Below are 19519 nucleotides of genomic sequence, written 5' to 3' on the forward strand. Positions count from 1 at the left end.
CTCTCTCTGCTCCCACTCCAGCCATGGCTCACTTCCAGGACTTGGCCTGCGCACTCTCTGCTCTCTCTGGCCGTAGCTCGCTTCCGGGACTCAGCCGTGCACACTCTCTGCTCCTGCTCCTGCGCCAGCCTTGGCTTGCCTCTGGGACTCGACCCGCACTCGCGCTTCTCCTGTTCCAGCCATGACTCTCTTCCAGGACTTGGTTCCTGCTCTCTCTGCTCCGGCTCCAGCCACGGCTCTCTTCCGGGACTCAGTCTCTGCTCCGGCTCCAGCCACAGTTCTCTTCCAGGACTCGGTCCCTGCTCTCTCTGCTCCGGCTCCAGCCACGGCTCTCTTCCGGGACTCAGTCTCTGCTCCGGCTCCAGCCACAGTTCTCTTCCAGGACTCGGTCCCTGCTCTCTCTGCTCCGGCTCCAGCCACAGTTCTCTTACAGGACTCGGTCCCTGCTCTCTCTGCTCCGGCTCCAGCAACGGCTCTCTTCCGGGACTTGGTCTCTACTCTCTCTGCTCCGGCTCCAGCCCTGGCTCTCTTACAGGGCTTGGCCTGCGCTTGCTCCGCTACTGTTCCAGCTGCAGTTCACTTCTGAGACTCAGCTCTTCCAGCCACGACCCGTCCCCCATGCTGCTCCCCATTCCCTCTCAGTAGGGTACATTAAGGAGTTAAAAGGTGGGGGTGGGGAGAAAAGCTGCAGCAAGAGGGAAAAAAGAAAGTGGAAAAGGAGCTGAGGAGCTCCAATTGGAGCATCTTACTCTGCCGCCATCTTAACCAGAATATATCCTGATGGGTGGAGCTTATCTTGTGATGTCAGTTAACCTTTTCAGGCACTATCTATCTTATACAAGAAATTGTTCTCACTGCTGTAGAGCTTGCTGTTTCAAACTGCTGTTAACCCTGTGATTGATAGAATTTTTAAAAATATATACTGTCACTGTAGCAAACCTCCTGATGTTGTTGGTTGTCTCCTCCAATTCAGCTCAGTTTGGACTTTTAAATCCCTGTGTAAACCTCTTGACCTCTCTCTCTCTCTTTCCATCACTCAGACTTTCCCTACCATTTATATCTTGGACAAATGTTTTGATTCTACCATCTCCTCATGTCACTCAGTAGTAAATGTTAGATAATGCACACAGGCCCATTAACTGTGTTGAAGGCTCTGTATAAATGCGGATTGTTTCTGGTGAATGATTTTTGACTCTGTTGTTCTTGCCCTGCTATTTATTCTCCACCACGGGCAACTGCCTGAGATCCAGCTAACAAATACAGGACAGAAGTGGGCAGGGAACCTGATCATCTCGTGGGACTCACTTGATTTCTATCCATGAATTTAAAAGGTTAATCCATTCAGACATGCTCAATCAGGCACGTGCAAGTGGTTCAATGCCTCTTGTTGCAGGAGGAGGAGAAAAATGCCCCTTCGAATTTTTTTTTTAAAACTATTACTTTACAATTTTAATAAAATACTTTTGCCAGTTTGGTCTAAGCGGGTGAATTTTATAGTATCTGTGTGGGAGGTCGGTATGCGTGAGTACTGCCTCCTCGGATGGTAAGACTGAGCTAACACACATGCTCACCTTTGTACGATTCAATCTTTCTCACCAGGAATCCAGCTTCCTCGATTATCTTGTCCTCGAAAGATTTCTTGCCCATTCCAAAATCTCGTAGGGTTGAGAGCATGAACCTTCGCATTTGTTTCCATGGCTCCCCATTGGACCAAACAACACCTACAGATCAATCGAAAGAGCTGGTCAATTCTACAAGTCTTTCCTCAGTCAGATGAAGACGTTAAATGCTAGTTCAGTTTACTTGTGTGGCAGGAATACCATGTAATCTTCTATAGAATCATGTGGAACAATCAGGGGCCTTCCATCCACTCTTATTGTGTGAGAGCGGTTCAATTTGTCTCATCATCTCGATATGTTCCTATAGCCTGGCATTTCTTCACTTTTCAATCCCTTTTGAACATCACAAATGAATCTTCTCTGCTTCCCCCTTTCAGGCGAAGTGTTCCAGATTGCAGAACTTATTGAGCAAAATACGTCTGCTCTACATCCCCCATACTCCATTTCAGTTCTCTGCAGTTTCTGTCCATATCCGATTACATTATAATCTCTTCCTTCGCACTTGTCTCCTTTTTAAGCTTAGACACACTAGCTACCCTTGTCATGAAAGAGAATGAAAACCATTTAGTTTCCAGAATTTCAGAGGAAGATTTATAGGCTATTTCTGTACAAATATGTGATATATCACAGATCACCACCTGCACATAGATACTAATAGGAGCTACAAATCTCCTAAAAGCTTTAATATGAAACTTGTGAGTATGCATGGCTCAGCACTATCTGTTGGGCTATATGCCCTGTTTCTGGGCTGTAAAATTCAGTTTGAGAATGCTACGATGTACTAGGCTCTACACGTCCAATTTTGCCACTGCTCAAAGACACACACCAGCTGGAGATCATGTTCCAACACTCTATAGTGGAGCATGTGTACCTTGCAGACACTTCCTGCTTTCTTCTTAAACACTGTGAAGACAAATCCCAACTCTGCAATCTTACCTCAAATTTGGATCTTCCTGAATAAAAACTGAAAGCACTGCGGATGCTGTAAATCAGGAACGAAAACAAAAGTTACTGGTAAAGCTCAGCAGGTCTGACAGCACCTGTGAAGAAAAAAAATCAGAGTTAACATTGCAGGTCCTTTGAACAATATGTTCTGAGGAAGGGTCACAGGACTCGAAATGTTAACGCTGACCTTTTCTTCACAGATGCTGCCAGACCTGTTGAGATTTTCCAGCAACTTCTGCTTTTGTTCCTGTTTTGGATCTTCCTGATTTGCTTTTTTTCACTTGTTACTGTGAATGCTTGGAAGAGGACTAAATTTTGAGTTCTATTAAACATCTAGGTTCGCACACTTGGCCCAGTCACAGCCTTCCCACATTGAGTTAGAGGGTCCTTAAGACAGTCTTGCATTATTTACAGTGTCTTCTTTAGCATGAGTCATCAAACTCCACATGGTACCTGCCCTGACAATTGTTACAATTGAATGTTAAATGCCTAGTGGCAATTAAATAAAACAACCTAGAGATTTCACTCAGTGTCCAGGCCAATAGCCCAATCTCAACCAATTGCTGCAAAACAAATAATCTACTTCCCTGTTTGTGGGATCTTGTTGTGGGATAAATTAGTTGCCACATATTCCCATATAATTAGAATAATTCACAAGTGTATGTAATTATAGAATCCCTACAGTGTTGAAGCAGGCCATTCAGCCCATCAAGTCTGCACCGACCCTCGGAAGAGTTTTCCATCCAGACCCACACCATCCCTGTAACCCTGTATTTCCCAAGGTTAATCTACCTAGCCTGCACATTCTGGGGCAATTTACCATGGCGAATCCACCTAACCTGCAGATCTTTGGACTGTGGGACGAGACAAGAGGATCCGGAGGAAATCCATGCAGAAACAGGTACAATGTGCAAACTCCACACAGACAGTCGCCTGAGCACGGAATTGAACCCAGGCCCCTGGCACTGTGAGGTAGCAGTGCTAACCACTGAGTCACCATAGCACAAATCTTTTCATCTAGGACTTTTTTTAAAAAATTGCTCTTAGGATTATTCATGTTCAGCTATCAATTTAAATTCTCCAATTCACAAAAAAAAGATATGTTTTAAGCAAACTGGTCAGATTTTCTAAAGTAGATGGGAATTGAACCAGTTTCCTGACTCAGAGGTACGGACATTACCATTGTGCCTCAGAGCCCTAACAAGCCACATATATTTGTCCCTTTGAAATGACTATCATGCAGTACCAGCTTCCAATTATCAGCACCAGACAAATCACAGACAAGGAGATCCCATTCGCTGGCCCCAGGTAATTAAGCTCCGAATTTCTCTCCAGGCATTATTCTCTTCAATTTCGCAGACTAAGTTCAATTCTACTTTAATGAACCTGTTGCTGCCTGCATGCAGTGTCACCAGCTTATTCTCAACTCCTCATAACAAACATAGTACAGGATAGTATGGTGTTACTGTATTTCCTTTTCCTGAATTCAAATTAAGATTACTGAGGAGACAGGTGAGTACTTGACTAGCTGGAACATTTTCTGCTTCTAGTATTCTCACTATCAAGCTGTGTTAGTGCTACTGATGGAATAAATAGCTTTCTGAGCTTACTTCTCCAGCTAACCTGTAGATTCATTCATTTGGGTGTATTATTTCTAATGTGGCAGGGAAAATTATAAAGATGGGAAGCCAGTATGATAATTCCTTACACGCCGATACACTACCAATGATAGTTCCTATAGGGTCACACAGTTTAAGAATAGATAGCAGGAAATTACCAGTTCCTTCTTTAAGCACGTTCATGATTGGTACATCAGGTCTTCCCAGGAATTCATCAGCATGGTTAATGAGAGCATTCCTCACTGTCTCATACCCAGCTAGAACCACCACTTTCTCCGGACCCAGGCTCACAGAATACACTGAGCCATATTTCTCTGACAACTGCAAAGAAAAAAAAAAGTAGTAAATCTGTCTCTTAACAGGCCACCTGTTGCACTAATTAGTAGAATTAAATGAAAAACGGAGAGGGCGTTTATGTCATACATAAGACATTGTCATGTCTCAGTGCATTCTGATCTTCTTTAAATTAATTTATGTATTTTTTAAACTAATCACAAAAGGCTGCAAAAAGCAGCCACCCAAGGGTCACCTGACTTCTCATGTGGATTAAGACCAGTCTCTTGTCACAAGAGGAAACCTAAGGGAAATTCCAGACTTAATTACTTACTCGATGTCTTTCCTGAATCTCACTCAAAAGGCTGTAATCAATTGAATGGGACATTCTGAAACAAAGACACCAGCTGTTTTAAACTCCCAAAGTGTGTACTGCACAACTCAGGATGTATAATTGACCAAGTCACCCAAACAATATTTGAATGGAACTTTATCTTTTTGAAAATCACATGATGAGGAAACTATTCATTTGTTCTAAAATAATGGCAAAAAGCTATTCTAGAGAAAATTCCACCAGAGAGCCATCAAACTAGTTGTAAGCCTTCTATAAGGACAAGCTAATAATTAGCAATACTTTGAAAATGAGCAAAGGATTTCCCACTTCTGTTTCAACTTGGCATTCACCTGAGAGCCAACTTCATGGGAGTTTGACCATTAGAAGCCTCCTACCTTGCTGAGAGCTTGCCATGATTTATAAGTCTTTCACTTCAAGTAAAGCATCAATTAATCTAAGAAACTACAAGCCCACTTAAAACAATAACAATAGAATGAGAACATCATAAATCATTATTTTATTGTTTCACCTTCATTTACATCTGCTCTTTGTGTCTGTGATACTATAGGGGAGACTGGGTAAGTGAGACAACAAATTTTAAACATTAGGGAGAAACTGCTTGAAATAAATAATCTTAAAAAAATTGCTGCTGGAATTATTTAACTGGGGCAATCATGCCGAGGGTAACAAAATGCACAGACCTTACATGTAAAGTTGCTGGTCTTGTACAGTAAAAAGAAGATAAATAAATCCAGTTTGTAACATTGGACATTTACAAGTTGGGTGGAAGGATCTGTTTTTGTGCTCTGTGCACTAATATGCAAGGAGAAAGATTTCTCATTGCAGCATGGTGGCACAAGGTAACTGCTGTGGACCATTGAGCTATCCTGTTGGGAATCATGTTTGAGGGAATCTGGATTTTTGAATTATTGTTTACTATTGTACTTCTGCCAGCTTGCTAATCCTCATTTTGAATGGTTACCCTGGTAGAAATAATGGATTCCTAGATTTAACCTATGGCTTCTAATGCACCTAATTCTCCATCTCTGCTCAGTGGTCATGTAGGGAGATGCAACTAAGGCATTTTCATTGTTGTAAGGAAAAGCTGATGATTTGGTTCAGGCTATTGATTCAAGACTGGGCTACATGCCAACATTAAACTCAGGACTAGTCAGAATTACAAATATATTACTCTGTTGTCCTTGACTTTTGGATGTTAGTAGTCATGTATTTCAAAAGTGCTATGTAGGGAAACTTGGTGAATTTCTGCTGTGAAACTTGTAGATGATACACAGCTGCTAATGTGCATTGGTTGCGGAAGGAATGAACATTTGTGGATATGGTGCCAATCAAGAGGACATCTTTATCCTGGATGGTGTCAACCTTCTAGAATGTTGTTGGAGCTGCACTCATCCTGGCAAATGGGAAGCATTCCATTACTTGTGCCTTGTAGATGGTGGACAGTCTTTGGGGAATCAGGAGGTGGGTTACTCACTGCAGGATTCCAAACCTCTAACCTGCTCTTGCAACCATGGTATTTATACGGCTAGTGCAGTTCAGTTTCTGGTGAATGATAACCCCCAGGATATCCAGCAATTGTAACACCATTGAATGTCAAGACATGGCAGTTAGATTGTCTCTTGTTGGAGATTTTCACGGTGACATGAATTTTACTTGTCAGCACATCGCTGGATATGGTCGGAGGAAGAAAGATTGCAAAGTCACCATTACTGTAGCTTTTAGAATACAATAATTCCAGAGTTTTGTTTTTAGGTGAATTCAAACCATCTGCTACGGTGGGAATTGATTTGGGACAGTACATTCGGGACACTGGCTTATTAGCCTAATTACATTGCCATTACACAACAGCCTGCCTTAAAAACAAAAGCTTGTGGATGCAACCATTATCATGAAAAGTTATTAGTTCCAGTTTTTGGTTTTAGAACAGATTTATTAAGAACCTGCTAAATATTTCTTCAAAAATTGGTTTGGGATTAAAGGCACAGGCTCAATTGAGGGTTGAAGTTTTCTCACTACATGAGATGTATGGCGCGTTTGGCAAAATTTGACTACATCTTTTTGCAATCCTGGCCAACAAAAATGTTGTAATATTTTAACCTGTGATTTCCTAATTCCTAAATGACCCTCCATTGGAATTTCATTAGCCTCTCGTAAACTTTAATTAGCATTTTCAGATGAAAGTAAACCTGATTGACCACAGACCCTTCCTCCTCAATTGATATTTGAGGTGGTCTTTATTTCCTCATTAAGGCTTTGCTTTCCAACCATAAGCACTCATCTTATTTTTGATTCAGTTTTTGGAGTACCATTTTCTCTGCCTTCATTGTTTTCAGCTAAATTTCAAAACTTAGAGTCATAGAATAATAGAGGTATATAGCATGGAAACAGGCCCTTCTGCCCAACTCATCCATATCGACTAGATTTCCTAAACTGAACTAGTCCCATTTGCCTGCGTTTGGCCTATAGCCCTCTAAACCTTTCCTATTCATGTACCCATCCAAATATCTTTTAAATGTTGTACCCATCTCTACCACTTCCTCTGGCAGATCATTCCATTCATGCACCACCTTCTATTTGAAAAAGTTGCCCCTCAGGTTCCTTTTAAATCTTTCCCATCTTGCCTTAAACCTGTGCCCTCTGCTTTCGGACTCCCCTACACTAAGAAAAAGACCTTGGCTAAACATCTTATCTATGCCTCTCATGATTTTTGAATTTGATAACTGAATTTCCAAATCCTTTCCATGTTTTACAGACTCTTTCTCATTCTGTCTGATTTTATGGGCCTGTTATAAGGTCACAATGCAGTGAGGACACAATCCAGGATGTTATTTTGTAACATTTTAGTTCCTTTTACCTCCACTGGTTGTACTACCACACTAGATCAATTCCCATGGGAATTCCCATTGGCACTCTCTGCTCAGTAAGGGCAGACTTTGACAATGAAATCCAACTTGAGTTGACAAGTGGTAAGTAACATCTCCATCATACAAATGCCAGGCAATGACAATCAGCAATAAGAAACAATCTAACCACGACCCCTTGACATTCAATGGTGTTAACATCACTGAATCCCCCACTGTCAACATCCTGCGGGTTACCATTGACCAGACACTCAACTGGACATAAACATAGTGGGCACAATAGCAGGTCAGAGGCTAGGAATACTGCAGTGAGTAACTCATCTCCTGACTCCCCAAAGCTTGTCGACCATCTACAAGGCAGAAGTCAGGAGTGTGATGGAATTTCCCCACTTGCCTGGATGGGGGCAGTTCCAACAACACTCAAGAAGCTTGACATCATCCAGGACAAAGTAGCCCACTTGCTTGGCACCACATCTACAAGCATCCACGGCCTCCATCACTGATGTTCTTATAGTGTGTACTAGCTCCAAGATGCAATGCAGAAATTCACCAATGATCCTCAGATAGCTCCTTCCAAACCTATAACCACTTCCATCTAGAAGGACAAGGGCAGCAGAGATGTGGGAACACCATCCCACCTGTAAGTTCCCCTCCAAGCCACTCACAACCCCGACTTAGAAATATATCACCATTCCTTCAAAATCGCTGGGTAATTCCCTCCCTAAGGGCATTGTGAGTCAACCCACTGCTGGTGGATCGCACTAGTTCAAGAAGGCAGTTCACTGCCACCTTCTCAAGGGACAAAGAGGGTCAATAGCAAAGCTCACATCTCATGAGTGATTAAAAAAAAAATCTCCAGTGTGTCAGTGCAGCCTTGGATAGCACTTTTAACATAAAGTAATACATCCAGGTACTGCACAGCTGTGCAATGCAATCACAGCTATCAAGCCATAAATCAAGAGTGATAAAATGTCTGATAAAAGTGGCTTTTAAGGAAGTTCTTAAAGATCACAAGGAGGCAAAGGTTTAGGGATGAATTCAGAACATGTGGTCCAGGCAGCTGGAGGTATAGTTGCCAGCTGTGAGACAAAAAGGGAGGGGATAAAACTGAGGAACAGATTGCTGTGAGAGTGAGTTATAGGGCTGTAGAAGGATATCACTCACTGACTTAGGTTTCTCTTCTAATTTTAACCACATCACATGCAGTTTTAATCTGACATTCATTTTGGTAGAATAACTAGTCCTTGGGGTTCAGTTGATTTGGTGATTAATTGTGACACCGTGAGCTAAGTTCCCTTTTATTGTTCTCCTACAGTTGTTTAAAAATAAGGAATCATCCATTAAAACAGAGAAGAGTATACCTTTTTTCTCTCAGAAGTTGTGAGCTTTAGGAATTCTCTTACCTAGAAGGCAGTGGGTGCAGACACTTTAAATATTTTTAAGGCAGAGTTAGATAGATTCTTGATTCCTGAGGGAATGAAAGATTATCAGCGATATGCAGTAATGAGGTTAAAATCAAATCAGCCATGATCTTATTGAATGGCACAGCAAGCTCGAAGGGTAGGGTGGTCTATTCTTGCTCTTTGATCATTTTTCATCTCAGTAAGAAAAGTGATCAGCTGCTTACTTTCCTCAAAAAGAGGAAAATTGAACTCTGAACAATGCAGGTCAGCTTTAGCCTCAGGTTCGCTTCTTGGTTTAGACACCAGTTTACCTCCTTGAGAATCTCTAGGCTAGACAGGTATCTGCTTGCCATCCAATATCCAACTATTCTACATTGGACATCTCCTGGAAAACAAGTGCATGTAATGCTATGAGGTGGAAGCAGCATTAAGATCAGATCTGAAACCGTGCTACCATTGGGCAGCCCATTAGTGGTAACTGTCTGACCTTACCTGAGGGACAGGCATTTAGTTGGGGGTGCTGAAGGGCATCCAGCTTTCATGGAACAACATGAAGTGATTCGGGCTAAACTGAAGCAAATGAAACTAGTGACATTGGAAAGGTTACATAACCAAGGCAACTTCACATCTCTGCATTTAATGATATTTGAAGCACTCCAGGCACATGAACACAGTAACAAACTCCTGGTATATGTACAAATCAAAGTGTTTAAAAATATAAGGTAGGAGCGAAGCCCAAATTGGAATCTGTCCCAAATTAAAGGAACAATTTCAGTTATATTAACTTTTCAGAGACAACCATGTGAAATGTTTGGATGTCTAGTAGTAAGTGATTGCAGTGAGTGATTTCTTGCTCTTTGTTAACTAGATATACAAAAAGATGACCGTTGAGCCCATCAATCCATATTCTAACCATAAGATGTTACAAATTGAATCAATGGCAGCCTTCTCACCGCTGAGATATTAGGTCCTGGGTTCAAGGAGGTAAGCACTCAGTCTAAGCTGCCACCACAATGCAATGTATGATATAAGCCAAGATTTGGTTTGCCCTTTTAGGTAAATGCATCATGGCCCTACATTAAACAAGACAAGGAGTCAGTATCCTTGCCAATATTTATGCTTAACCAACAAAACAGGTTATTAACTCTGCAGATTTTGAAACCCAATTATACTGCCACTTTCCATATGCCATGACAGCGACTACATTTCAATAAATACTCTGATGGCTTTTGCAATGCCCTGAGGGTGTGAAAAACATTGTATAAAATGAAAATTCCTATTTTATCCTTTCTAATGAAACTTCATACCTGTTCCAAGGGGAGAAAAAACCTACAAGGGGAGACAAAAACTGTGAGCAACTTCAGGATAAGCTGTGCCAATATTCTGTAAGGCAATAAAGCAAGATCCAAATAAAAACTGAAAGAACTGTGAATGCTGTAAATCAGGAACAAAAACAGAAGTTGCTGTAAAAACGCAGCAGGTCTGGCAGCATCTGTGAAGAAATAATCAGAGTTAACGTTTCAGGTCCAGTTACCCTTCCTCTTTATCCCTCTTCAGATCTAGGCAGTGAAGCACTGTTTGAGTTATCTTTTCCCTTTTAAACCATAAGATATTGGAGCAGAATTAGGCTATTTGGCCCATCAAGTCTGCTCCACCATTTGATCATGACTGTTCCGAGGAAGGGTTACCGGACCCGAAACGTTAACTCTGATTTTTAATTCACAGATGCTGCCAGATCTGCTGAGCTTTGCCAGCAACTTCTGTTTTTGAAAGCAAGATCCAAACATGGTTAGCATTGTCACCATGGTGACTAATTTAAGCTAAGCCCTGAAGTGCAATCCTTAAGTATCCGCTCTGCTCAGGGGCTTGTCAAGAGATTTCTTTGAAAGACTGAAACACATCGACAGATTTTAAACTAATGAATTTTCGATAAATCAGTTATCTCAATGATATCCTCAACATTCACTGTTAACCACCAACCAGTGCTCGCTTGGTGGCTGGGTTTCTTACCTTGACCAGGGATTTGTAAAGTCTTTTCAGATCCAGCTGGTGCAGGTTCCCTATTATTGGGAGAGGGGTGGGTCCGGGTGGGTAGTTAATCTGAGGCCTACTCCTGAACGTGGTGATGAAGGAAATGAGCAGAATCCCAAGTAGAGAATAAAGCAGTAATGTCGTGGTGAGACTGGATGCAAGCAGGTTGAATACAGCCATTGCAAATGGATTTCTCTGTAATGTCAAACCACTCTGTTACTTTCTCGCTATGTTTTTTCCATGAGCAGTTATTGACTTCTATTAGCCTTATGCAAACATTTGACGCTCCTGCTTGCCTGACGCGTGCCTCACATCTAATGTGAGACAGTCACATTCCGAGCATAATTTACAGCCTAAGAACATCCCTCAGACATTATTGAAACTGACAGAAAAATACCCTGCTGGTCGTCAGACTCTGCAGTCACGTACATTTGTTGGATGACACTCAGATGGATTGCAGCACATCGTACAGAAACCAGGCCACATCTACATTTATCATACAATTGTGAAAGACTTTTGAGGTCAAGTAACGTTCAGTCACAGACAAAGGGGCGAAAGGGAAAGAGATTATGAGTGCTTTATCCCTCTTCAAATATAGGCAGTGAAGCATTGTTTGATATACTCTTTTCCCTTTTAAACCATAAAACATTGGAGCAGATTTAGGCTATTTGGCCCATCAAGTCTGCTCCACCATTTGAACATGGCTGATATATTTCTCAATCCCATTCCCCTGCCTTCTCCCCTAACCCTTGCTGCCCTTACCAGTCAAGAACCTATCTCTCTCTGTTTGTACTCGATGGAATTTAGAAGGATGAGGGGCAGGGGTCTGACTGAAACTTACAGAATACTGAGAGGCCTGGATAGAATGGACTTGGAGAAGATGTTTCCACCAGCAAGAAAAACTAGGACCCAAGGGCAGCCTCAGAGTGAAAGGTAGACCCTTTAGAACTTGGATGAAGAGAAATTTCTTCAGCCAGAGAGTGGTTAATCCGTGGAATTTATTGCTGCAGAGGGCTGTGGAAGCCTCCTTTACCATGCACTTCCATGTACAGTACAATCTTATCCTTAATAATGGACTCTAAAATGTTATCAACAACTGAGACAAGTTCATTCGTTACGTTTCCCGGCCTCCGGCGACAACTCCCAGCCTCCCTCAGTGGCCTGACGCAGCGGCCTCCTCCCATTGGGGTCTCTCAGTGGGGTGTGGTGACCTTCTGTCTCCTGCAGTGGCCTCCCAGCATGGAGCAGCACCAGCGCAGTGTGGAGCCAGGGCCTACTGCAGACTGGATGCTGGATGCATGTGTGGTCTGCTGTGCTGAACTTTTATTTCTGTAATACTGGACATTTTATTTCTCTATTTCCTAAAATCTCGTAACTGAAGAAGGTGTGCCTGGGTACTTTTGTATCTAAATCAACACTGTAATTGGCGACGTATAAACTTTTCACTATACTCATTGAGTGTATGTGACGATATAGGCTATTCTATCCTATTCCATTCATGTGATAACAGCTGCCATCTTAAGAGTTAAGCAAGATTGACCATTTATTTTAAAAGTTGGGAACAGAATATAGTTTTACAAAATAAAATGGTTTCTTTTCATGTAATCTGAGTATTGCACTTCACCGAGCTGACCATTAAGATTGTGGTTCAAGTATTAGTGGTGTGAATTTCATCTTTATAGCATCTCTTTCAGATGCACAGCAGAAATCTGATATCTTTTCCTGGGGCTGCCTGCTGCTCTCGGAATGCCCTTGGTGTCTGTCAAGACCATGTCTTTTTATTTTAGTGATTTGATTTATAAATTGCGGGCTGAAATGTCACAAATACACACACACACACGTAGAAATCCTCATTTGGACTAAGCAGAGTAAGAAAATGGACTTGCATTTTACTCTACAATAAGCAAGTGCTGAATTGCAACATGAACCCTGCAGTTACAAAAATGTTCAACCTACTGGGAATGTAATAGAGTCACAAAGTCATAGAGTTGTACAGCATGAAACAGACCTTTCAGGCCAACTCTTCCATGCCAACCAGATATCCTAAATTAATCTAGTCCCATCTGTCAGCATTTACCCATATCCTTCTAAATCCTTCCTATTCATAGCCCCATCCAGATGCTTTTTAAATGTTGTAATTGTACCAGCCTCCACCACTTCCTCTGGCAGCTCATTCCATACACGCACCACCCTCTGCATGAAGAGTTGCCCCTTAGGTCCCTTTTAAATATTTCCCCTCTCACCTTAAACCTATGTCCTCTAGTTTTGAACTCCACTACCCTGGGGAAAAGACCTTGCTTATTCACCATATCCATGCCCCTCATGATTTTATATAACTTCTTTAAGGTTACCTTTCAGCGTCCAATGCTCCAGGGAAAATAGCCACAGCCTATTCAACCTCTTCTTATAGGTCAAACCCTCCAACCCTAGCAACATCCTTGTTAATCTTTTCTGAACCCTTTCAAGTTTCACAACATCCTTCCTATAGCAGGGAGACCAGAAATGAACGTAATATTCCAAAAGTAGGCTAACTAATGTCCTGTACAGCTGCAACACGACCTCCCAATTCTTATGCTCATTGCACTGACCAATAAAGGCAAGCATACCAACTGCCTTTTCCACTATCCTATCTACCTGCAACTCCACTTTCAAGGAACTATGAATCTGCTCTGCAAGGTCTCTTTGTTCAGCAACACTCCCCAGGATTTACCATTAAGTGTATAAGTCCTGCCCTGATTTGCCTTTCCAAAATGCAGCTCCTCACATCTATCTAAATTAAACTCCATCTGCCACTCCTTGGACCACAAGCCCATTTGATAAGGTCCTGTTGTACTCGGAGGTAACCTTCTTCACTGTCCACTACACCACCAATTTTAGTGTCATCTGCAAACTTACTAACAATACCTCCTATGTTCACATCCAAATCATTTATATAAATGACAAAAAGCAGTGGACCCTGCACCAATCCTTGTGACACGCCACTGGTCACAGGCCTCCAGTCTGAAAAGCAACTCTCTACCACCACTGTCTCCTACCTTCAAGCCAAATAGCTAGTTCTCCCTGTATTCCGTGTGATCTAACCTTGCTAACCAGTCTCCCATGAGGAAACTTCTGGAATGCCTTACTGAAGTCCATATAGATCATGTCCACTGCTCTGCTTTCATCAATCCTCTTTGTCACCTTTTAAAAAACACAATTAAATTAGTGAGACACCATTTCCCACGCACAGAGCCATGTTGACTATCCCTAAACAGTCCTTGCCTTTCCAAATACATATAAATTCTGTCCATCAGAAACCCATCCAACAACTTGCCCACCACTAATGTCAGGCTCACTGGTCTATAGTTCCCTGGGTTTTCCTTACCATCTTTCTTAAATAGTAGCACCATGTTAGTCAACCTCCTGTATTCCGGCACCTCACCTGTGGCTATCTGTGATACAATATCTCAGCAAAGGGCCCAGCAATCACTTCCCTTCCTTCCCACAGAGTTCTACGGTACACCTGATTAGGTCCCAGGGATTTATCCATCTTTATGCGTTTTAAGACATCCACCGCTGCCTCCTCTGTGTTGAAGAACTGCGGTGGTTGACAGTATCTGGAATTACAGTGGAAATCTTTCAAAAATGTTGTGGTAGGTTTTAAGTTTTTATTTGAAATTTGTTCTCAGAAAAAGGATGTCACTGGCAAGGCCAGCATTTGTTGCCCACTCCAAAATGTTCCTGATCTGCCTTCTTGAATTGCTTCAGAGAGATCCGCTCTGTGTGTTTAGTGTGTGTGTGTGCGTGTGTGTGTGTGTGTGAGAGAGAGAGAGTGCCATGGTGCCTGTTCCTGTGCTGATTTGGCCTGCACTTCATTTCAGGGGGAAATTAAGATTTAACCACATTGCTGTGGATCCACAGTCAGATGTAGGTCAGACCAGGTTGGGACAGCAGGTTAAGGATACATGTGAACAAGATGGTTTTGTTTCCAAAAATCATGCATTTTAATCACCATTAACATGAAACTAGCATTTTATTTGAATATTACTAAATAATTAAATTTAACTTACCCGAGTTGCCATGGTGGGATTTCAACGTGTATCTCTTGTCATGATCATGGAACACAACCCAGAAGTAGTGTCGACATTTTTAACTTGTAATTCCAATTTAAAAGAGGGTCAATACAGGCAAAAAAAGGCTGAAGATGTAAATTAAGTTGCTGTCCAGAGAGAGAGAGAGGGTGTACATAGAAACACAGAAACATACAGAATAGGAGCAGGTGTAGGCCATTTAGCCCTTTGAACATGATCTGGCATTTTTTTTATTCATTCGTGGGCATCGTTGGCTGAGCCAGCATTTATTGCCCTTGAGAAGGTGGTAATGAGCTATTTTCTTGAGCTGCCACAGTCCACGTGCTGTGGGCTGACCCATAATGCGATTAAGGTGGGAATTCAATATGATTGTTGCTGATCATTCAACTCAATATCCCATCCCTGATTTTTCTCCATACACTTCGATCCCTTTAGCCCTAAGAACTATATCTAATTACTTCTTGAAAACATTCAATGTTTTGGCCCTAACCACTTTTTGCGGCAGGGAACTCTATAGGCTCACAACTCTCTGACAAATTTCTCCTCATCTCTGTCCTAAATGGCCTACCCCATACCCTTGCTCTGTGACCCCTGGTGACAGAATGTCACATCTACTGATGCAAAGGCAAGTTCAAACAACAGACCTTCAAAAGTGAGACGGAGGGGGAGGAGCCAAGTCAAAACAGGCTACACTATGATCTCTTGTGACTACTTTGGACTGTGGACTAAAGAGAATGTTAAACTATTGAAAAGTTCAAAACTTTAATTGCAGGATTTTTCAAATGGAACCTATTCATTTAACCATACAGTATACAGATCAATCATATTGCTGGTCAGGATAATCTCGTTGCCTTGTCCCAAAGGTTAAATGATAAAATACGATAGAATTTAAGACATGTTAGAAGATTCTATAAGATTTGTGTAAGGGTAGAGTAATCTTGTAGATAGAGTCAAAGAGTAATACAACATGGAAACAGACCCTTCGGTCCATCTCATCCATGATGACCAAGTTTCCCAAACTAAACTGGTCCCATTTGCCTCTATTTGGTCCCTATCCCTCTAAACCTTTCCTATTCATGCACCTGTCCAAATGTCTTTTAAATGTTGTAACTGTACCAGCATCTATCATTTTCTTTGCCAATTCACTCCATGTATGCACCATCCTCTGTGTGAAAAAGTGGCCCCTCAGGTCCCTTTTAGATATTTCCCCTCTCACCTTGAACCTGTGTCCTCTAGTTTTGAACTCCCCTACCCTGAAGAAAAGACCCTTTCTATTCACCTTATCTATGCCCCTCATGATTTTTTAAACATTTGTAAGGTCACCCCTCAACTTTCAAGGAAAAAACTTCCAGCCTATCCAGCCTCTCCTTATAACTCAAACCCTCCAGTCCCAGTAACGTCCCTGCAAAACTTTTCTGCACTCTTCCTAATTTAATAATATACTTTCTATAGCAAATGACCAGAAATGTTAGCAGTACTCCTTCAGTAGTCACCATTTTAACAGCAAAACTTTAGATCACCTGATGATACCAATCTATAAAGTCCTTTGTCAGACCATTGGATGGTATCCCTCCAGCAGCCATTTATATAGATCTGATGCTTCCTGCTAGCCTAAACATTTGTGTGAAAATTGATTCAGTTGCTTTCCCAATGCTGGACAAGCTTCATTTTCTAGTGAATGACACAGGCTCTGTTGCTGCTACTGAGTGTCGGTGGTATTGTATGTGTAAATGTTGTAATTTGAATTATTTAGGAGTACCAGAGTGTTGTGTGATAATTTGAGAAGTGTGTTTGCGAAGATTTCCTTTTAGAATAGGTTTTCAGATTTGTCATGTAAGCACAGTGAATCCTCATGAGTACGTGTATTGTGTAGAAGGACCTGCTCAGTATGTCCCAATGAGTAAATACCAGCATTGACCGGGTTTGCAAGTTTACTTATAACATTGCATGAACTAACCATTTGTTCAAACAGAAATGTTTCAGTTCATTGACTGAAACCAATTGCACACAAAAACAAGATTAGCAAGACAAATATTGTAATGTACTTTCCCAATGACATTCTCTGATAAGTCTCATTGAGACACCAGGTACATAGATAGCTACAAGGTTTCCTATTCCATTGAAGTTTTCACATATTTTGTACAGAAGCAAGTAAAACATGATGGTTTCTCTGTGCACCTCTCTCAGATGCTATGCACTGCATTTGACTAGTTGTTGGACAGCATGTCAAATGACCCACTTCGCAAAATCCAGGCCGACAATCTCAGTGCAGGACTGTCAGAGGTACCAACACTGAGATAAAATTTTAAACCAAATCCCTGTCTATATTCGCAGCTGTAGTAAAAGATCCCATGACACCATTTCAAAGGGAAACAATGGAATATCAATTAATCAATCAATTGTTTTTCTTTTCTTTCATCTCACACTAAGAATAACTAAACCATTATCAGGAGGAACTTATTGAATAAGTGGTAAATAGAATGGATTTTGTTTGTACTTTACATTGGTAGCCAGAGTAATGGGGTATTGTGGTGATTACTAAAACTGCTTCATATCTTTGTCACATTGGGAAATAGGCCATTTGACGTCAGGAACAATTCTGCGATTGCTTCAGTAGATGAATGCATAGCAGTTTGTACCAATTGCCAGTGACAGAACAATAAAGTCTATTTTTCTGTCCGTACAGGGAGGAAACTTTTTATTGGCACCATCCTGGATCAAGCTTTTCACATAACATGATGTTAACAAGATGTTAAGGGGATAAAACAGGGAACAAGAAGGCATGGGACCAAAGACTTCTGTCTGGAACTGGAATCAGGCAGAATGGCCTCATGATTTCCTGTGCTTTCAATCAGATTGTGCTCAATTTTGCAATAAAAGCCACATCACAGAAAAGAAACTCTTAGACTTTGAGCTGGTGATGATCTACCATTAAAAGTGCTAACATTAACAACATTGAGTGGAGTACAGGAGCAGAGGAACTGAGGGGATCATGTGCATAACTCTCTGAAGGTGGTCAGGCAAGTTGCCACATTTGTTTAGAAGGCTTACAGGATTCTTTAGTTTATAAATAGAAATATAGAGTATGAAAGCAAGGAAGAGATGCTACACCTCTACAAATCGTTAGATCCACACTTGGGAGTATTGTTTTCAATTCTGGTCCCTTATTTAAGAAAGGATGTTAAAGCCCTGGAGAGAGGGCAAAAGAGATTTTTACTAGAATGATACCAGGAGTGAGGGATTTTAGATACAGGGAAAGATTAGAGAAATTGGGCTTATTCTCCTTGGAACAGAGAAGATTAAAAGGCGACCTTATTGAGATGTTCAAAATTATGAACCATTTTGACAGTGTAAAGTGGATATTCTGTTCTGAGTAGTTGTTATGTCAGTAACTAAAGGTCACAATTTCAAGATTGTCAGCAAGAAAGCTAGGAGTGAGATGAGGAGAAACTTTTTTACTCAGAGAGAGTTATTAGGATTTGGAATGTGCTGCCTGGAGAATGGTGGAGGCAGATTCTGCAGGAGGTTTCAAAAGAGAACTGGATATATATTTGAAAGTGATGAAGTTAGAGGAGTTTGAAGACAGGGCCAGAGAGTTAGACTAGCTGGATAGCACTCTCAGGAACCAGTACATTCACCTTGGGTCGAATAGCCTCCTTCTGTACTGTAAAATTCTATGATTCTGTACTTGAATTTACTCCTCAGCTAGGATTTGTCTGCTCCTACCATTTTTCGTTTTCTTTCTGTTTTCTCTTTTCTCGCTGTTCTTTTAGTTTTTTACTTTCTCTCTTCTCGACTTATCATCTGGAAAGAGCTCGGTTGTGGAGGCAGCAGCAGCGATGGCAGTGGCTGGGGGCCCAAAGCGGCTGGCTACAAGGTGGCTGGTATGCCTGGGCAGAACTCTGGCAGCTGGTGGCATCAAAACTTTATCGAGGTCCAGAGTGTGGAAGCAGCAGGGGCTAGAGTGGGCCAGAGCCGTACCAGAGCAGTACTCTAGTGAGACTGTGGGAGCAGGTAGGCAGGGCCAGTGACCAGGGGTGAGAGCGGGAGCAGGCGGGCTGGGGTGGTGCCGGGAATGAGAGCGGGAGCAGGCAGGCCGGGGTGGCTGGGGGTGAGAGTGGGAGCAGACAGGTCTGGGCAGTGGCCGGGGGTGAAAGTGGGACCAGGCAGGTCGGGGTAGCAGGGGGTGAGAAAGGGAGCAGAAAGGCCGGGGCAGTGGCAGGGGATGAGGTCGAGACTGAAGTAGGGGAGGTTGAGCCCAGTTTTTTGTTTGAAAAATGAACTTTATTCATGAAAAAGATCTTTGTACGTGTGTACATAGTCACAAATGCAGTTTGGGTCTA

General features: G+C 41.9%; 1 protein-coding gene across 1 annotated transcript in view; it reads right to left on the reverse strand.

Annotated features, from left to right (window-relative positions):
- LOC109932013 (cytochrome P450 2B19-like) overlaps window positions 1–19519 on the reverse strand; it is a 104798-nt gene that overhangs the window by 18968 nt on the left and 66311 nt on the right. Inside the window, exons 10-11 of the mRNA XM_048616683.1 lie at window positions 4342–4504; window positions 1572–1721 (exon numbers count right to left, since the gene is read on the reverse strand). Of these exons, the coding sequence (XP_048472640.1) occupies window positions 1572–1721; window positions 4342–4504 (313 nt within the window). The remainder of the gene's footprint in view (window positions 1–1571; window positions 1722–4341; window positions 4505–19519) is intronic.

The sequence above is a fragment of the Rhincodon typus genome, chromosome 35, assembly GCF_021869965.1.
Source record: "Rhincodon typus isolate 14 chromosome 35, sRhiTyp1.1, whole genome shotgun sequence".
Classification (NCBI taxonomy): Eukaryota; Metazoa; Chordata; class Chondrichthyes; order Orectolobiformes; family Rhincodontidae; genus Rhincodon; species Rhincodon typus.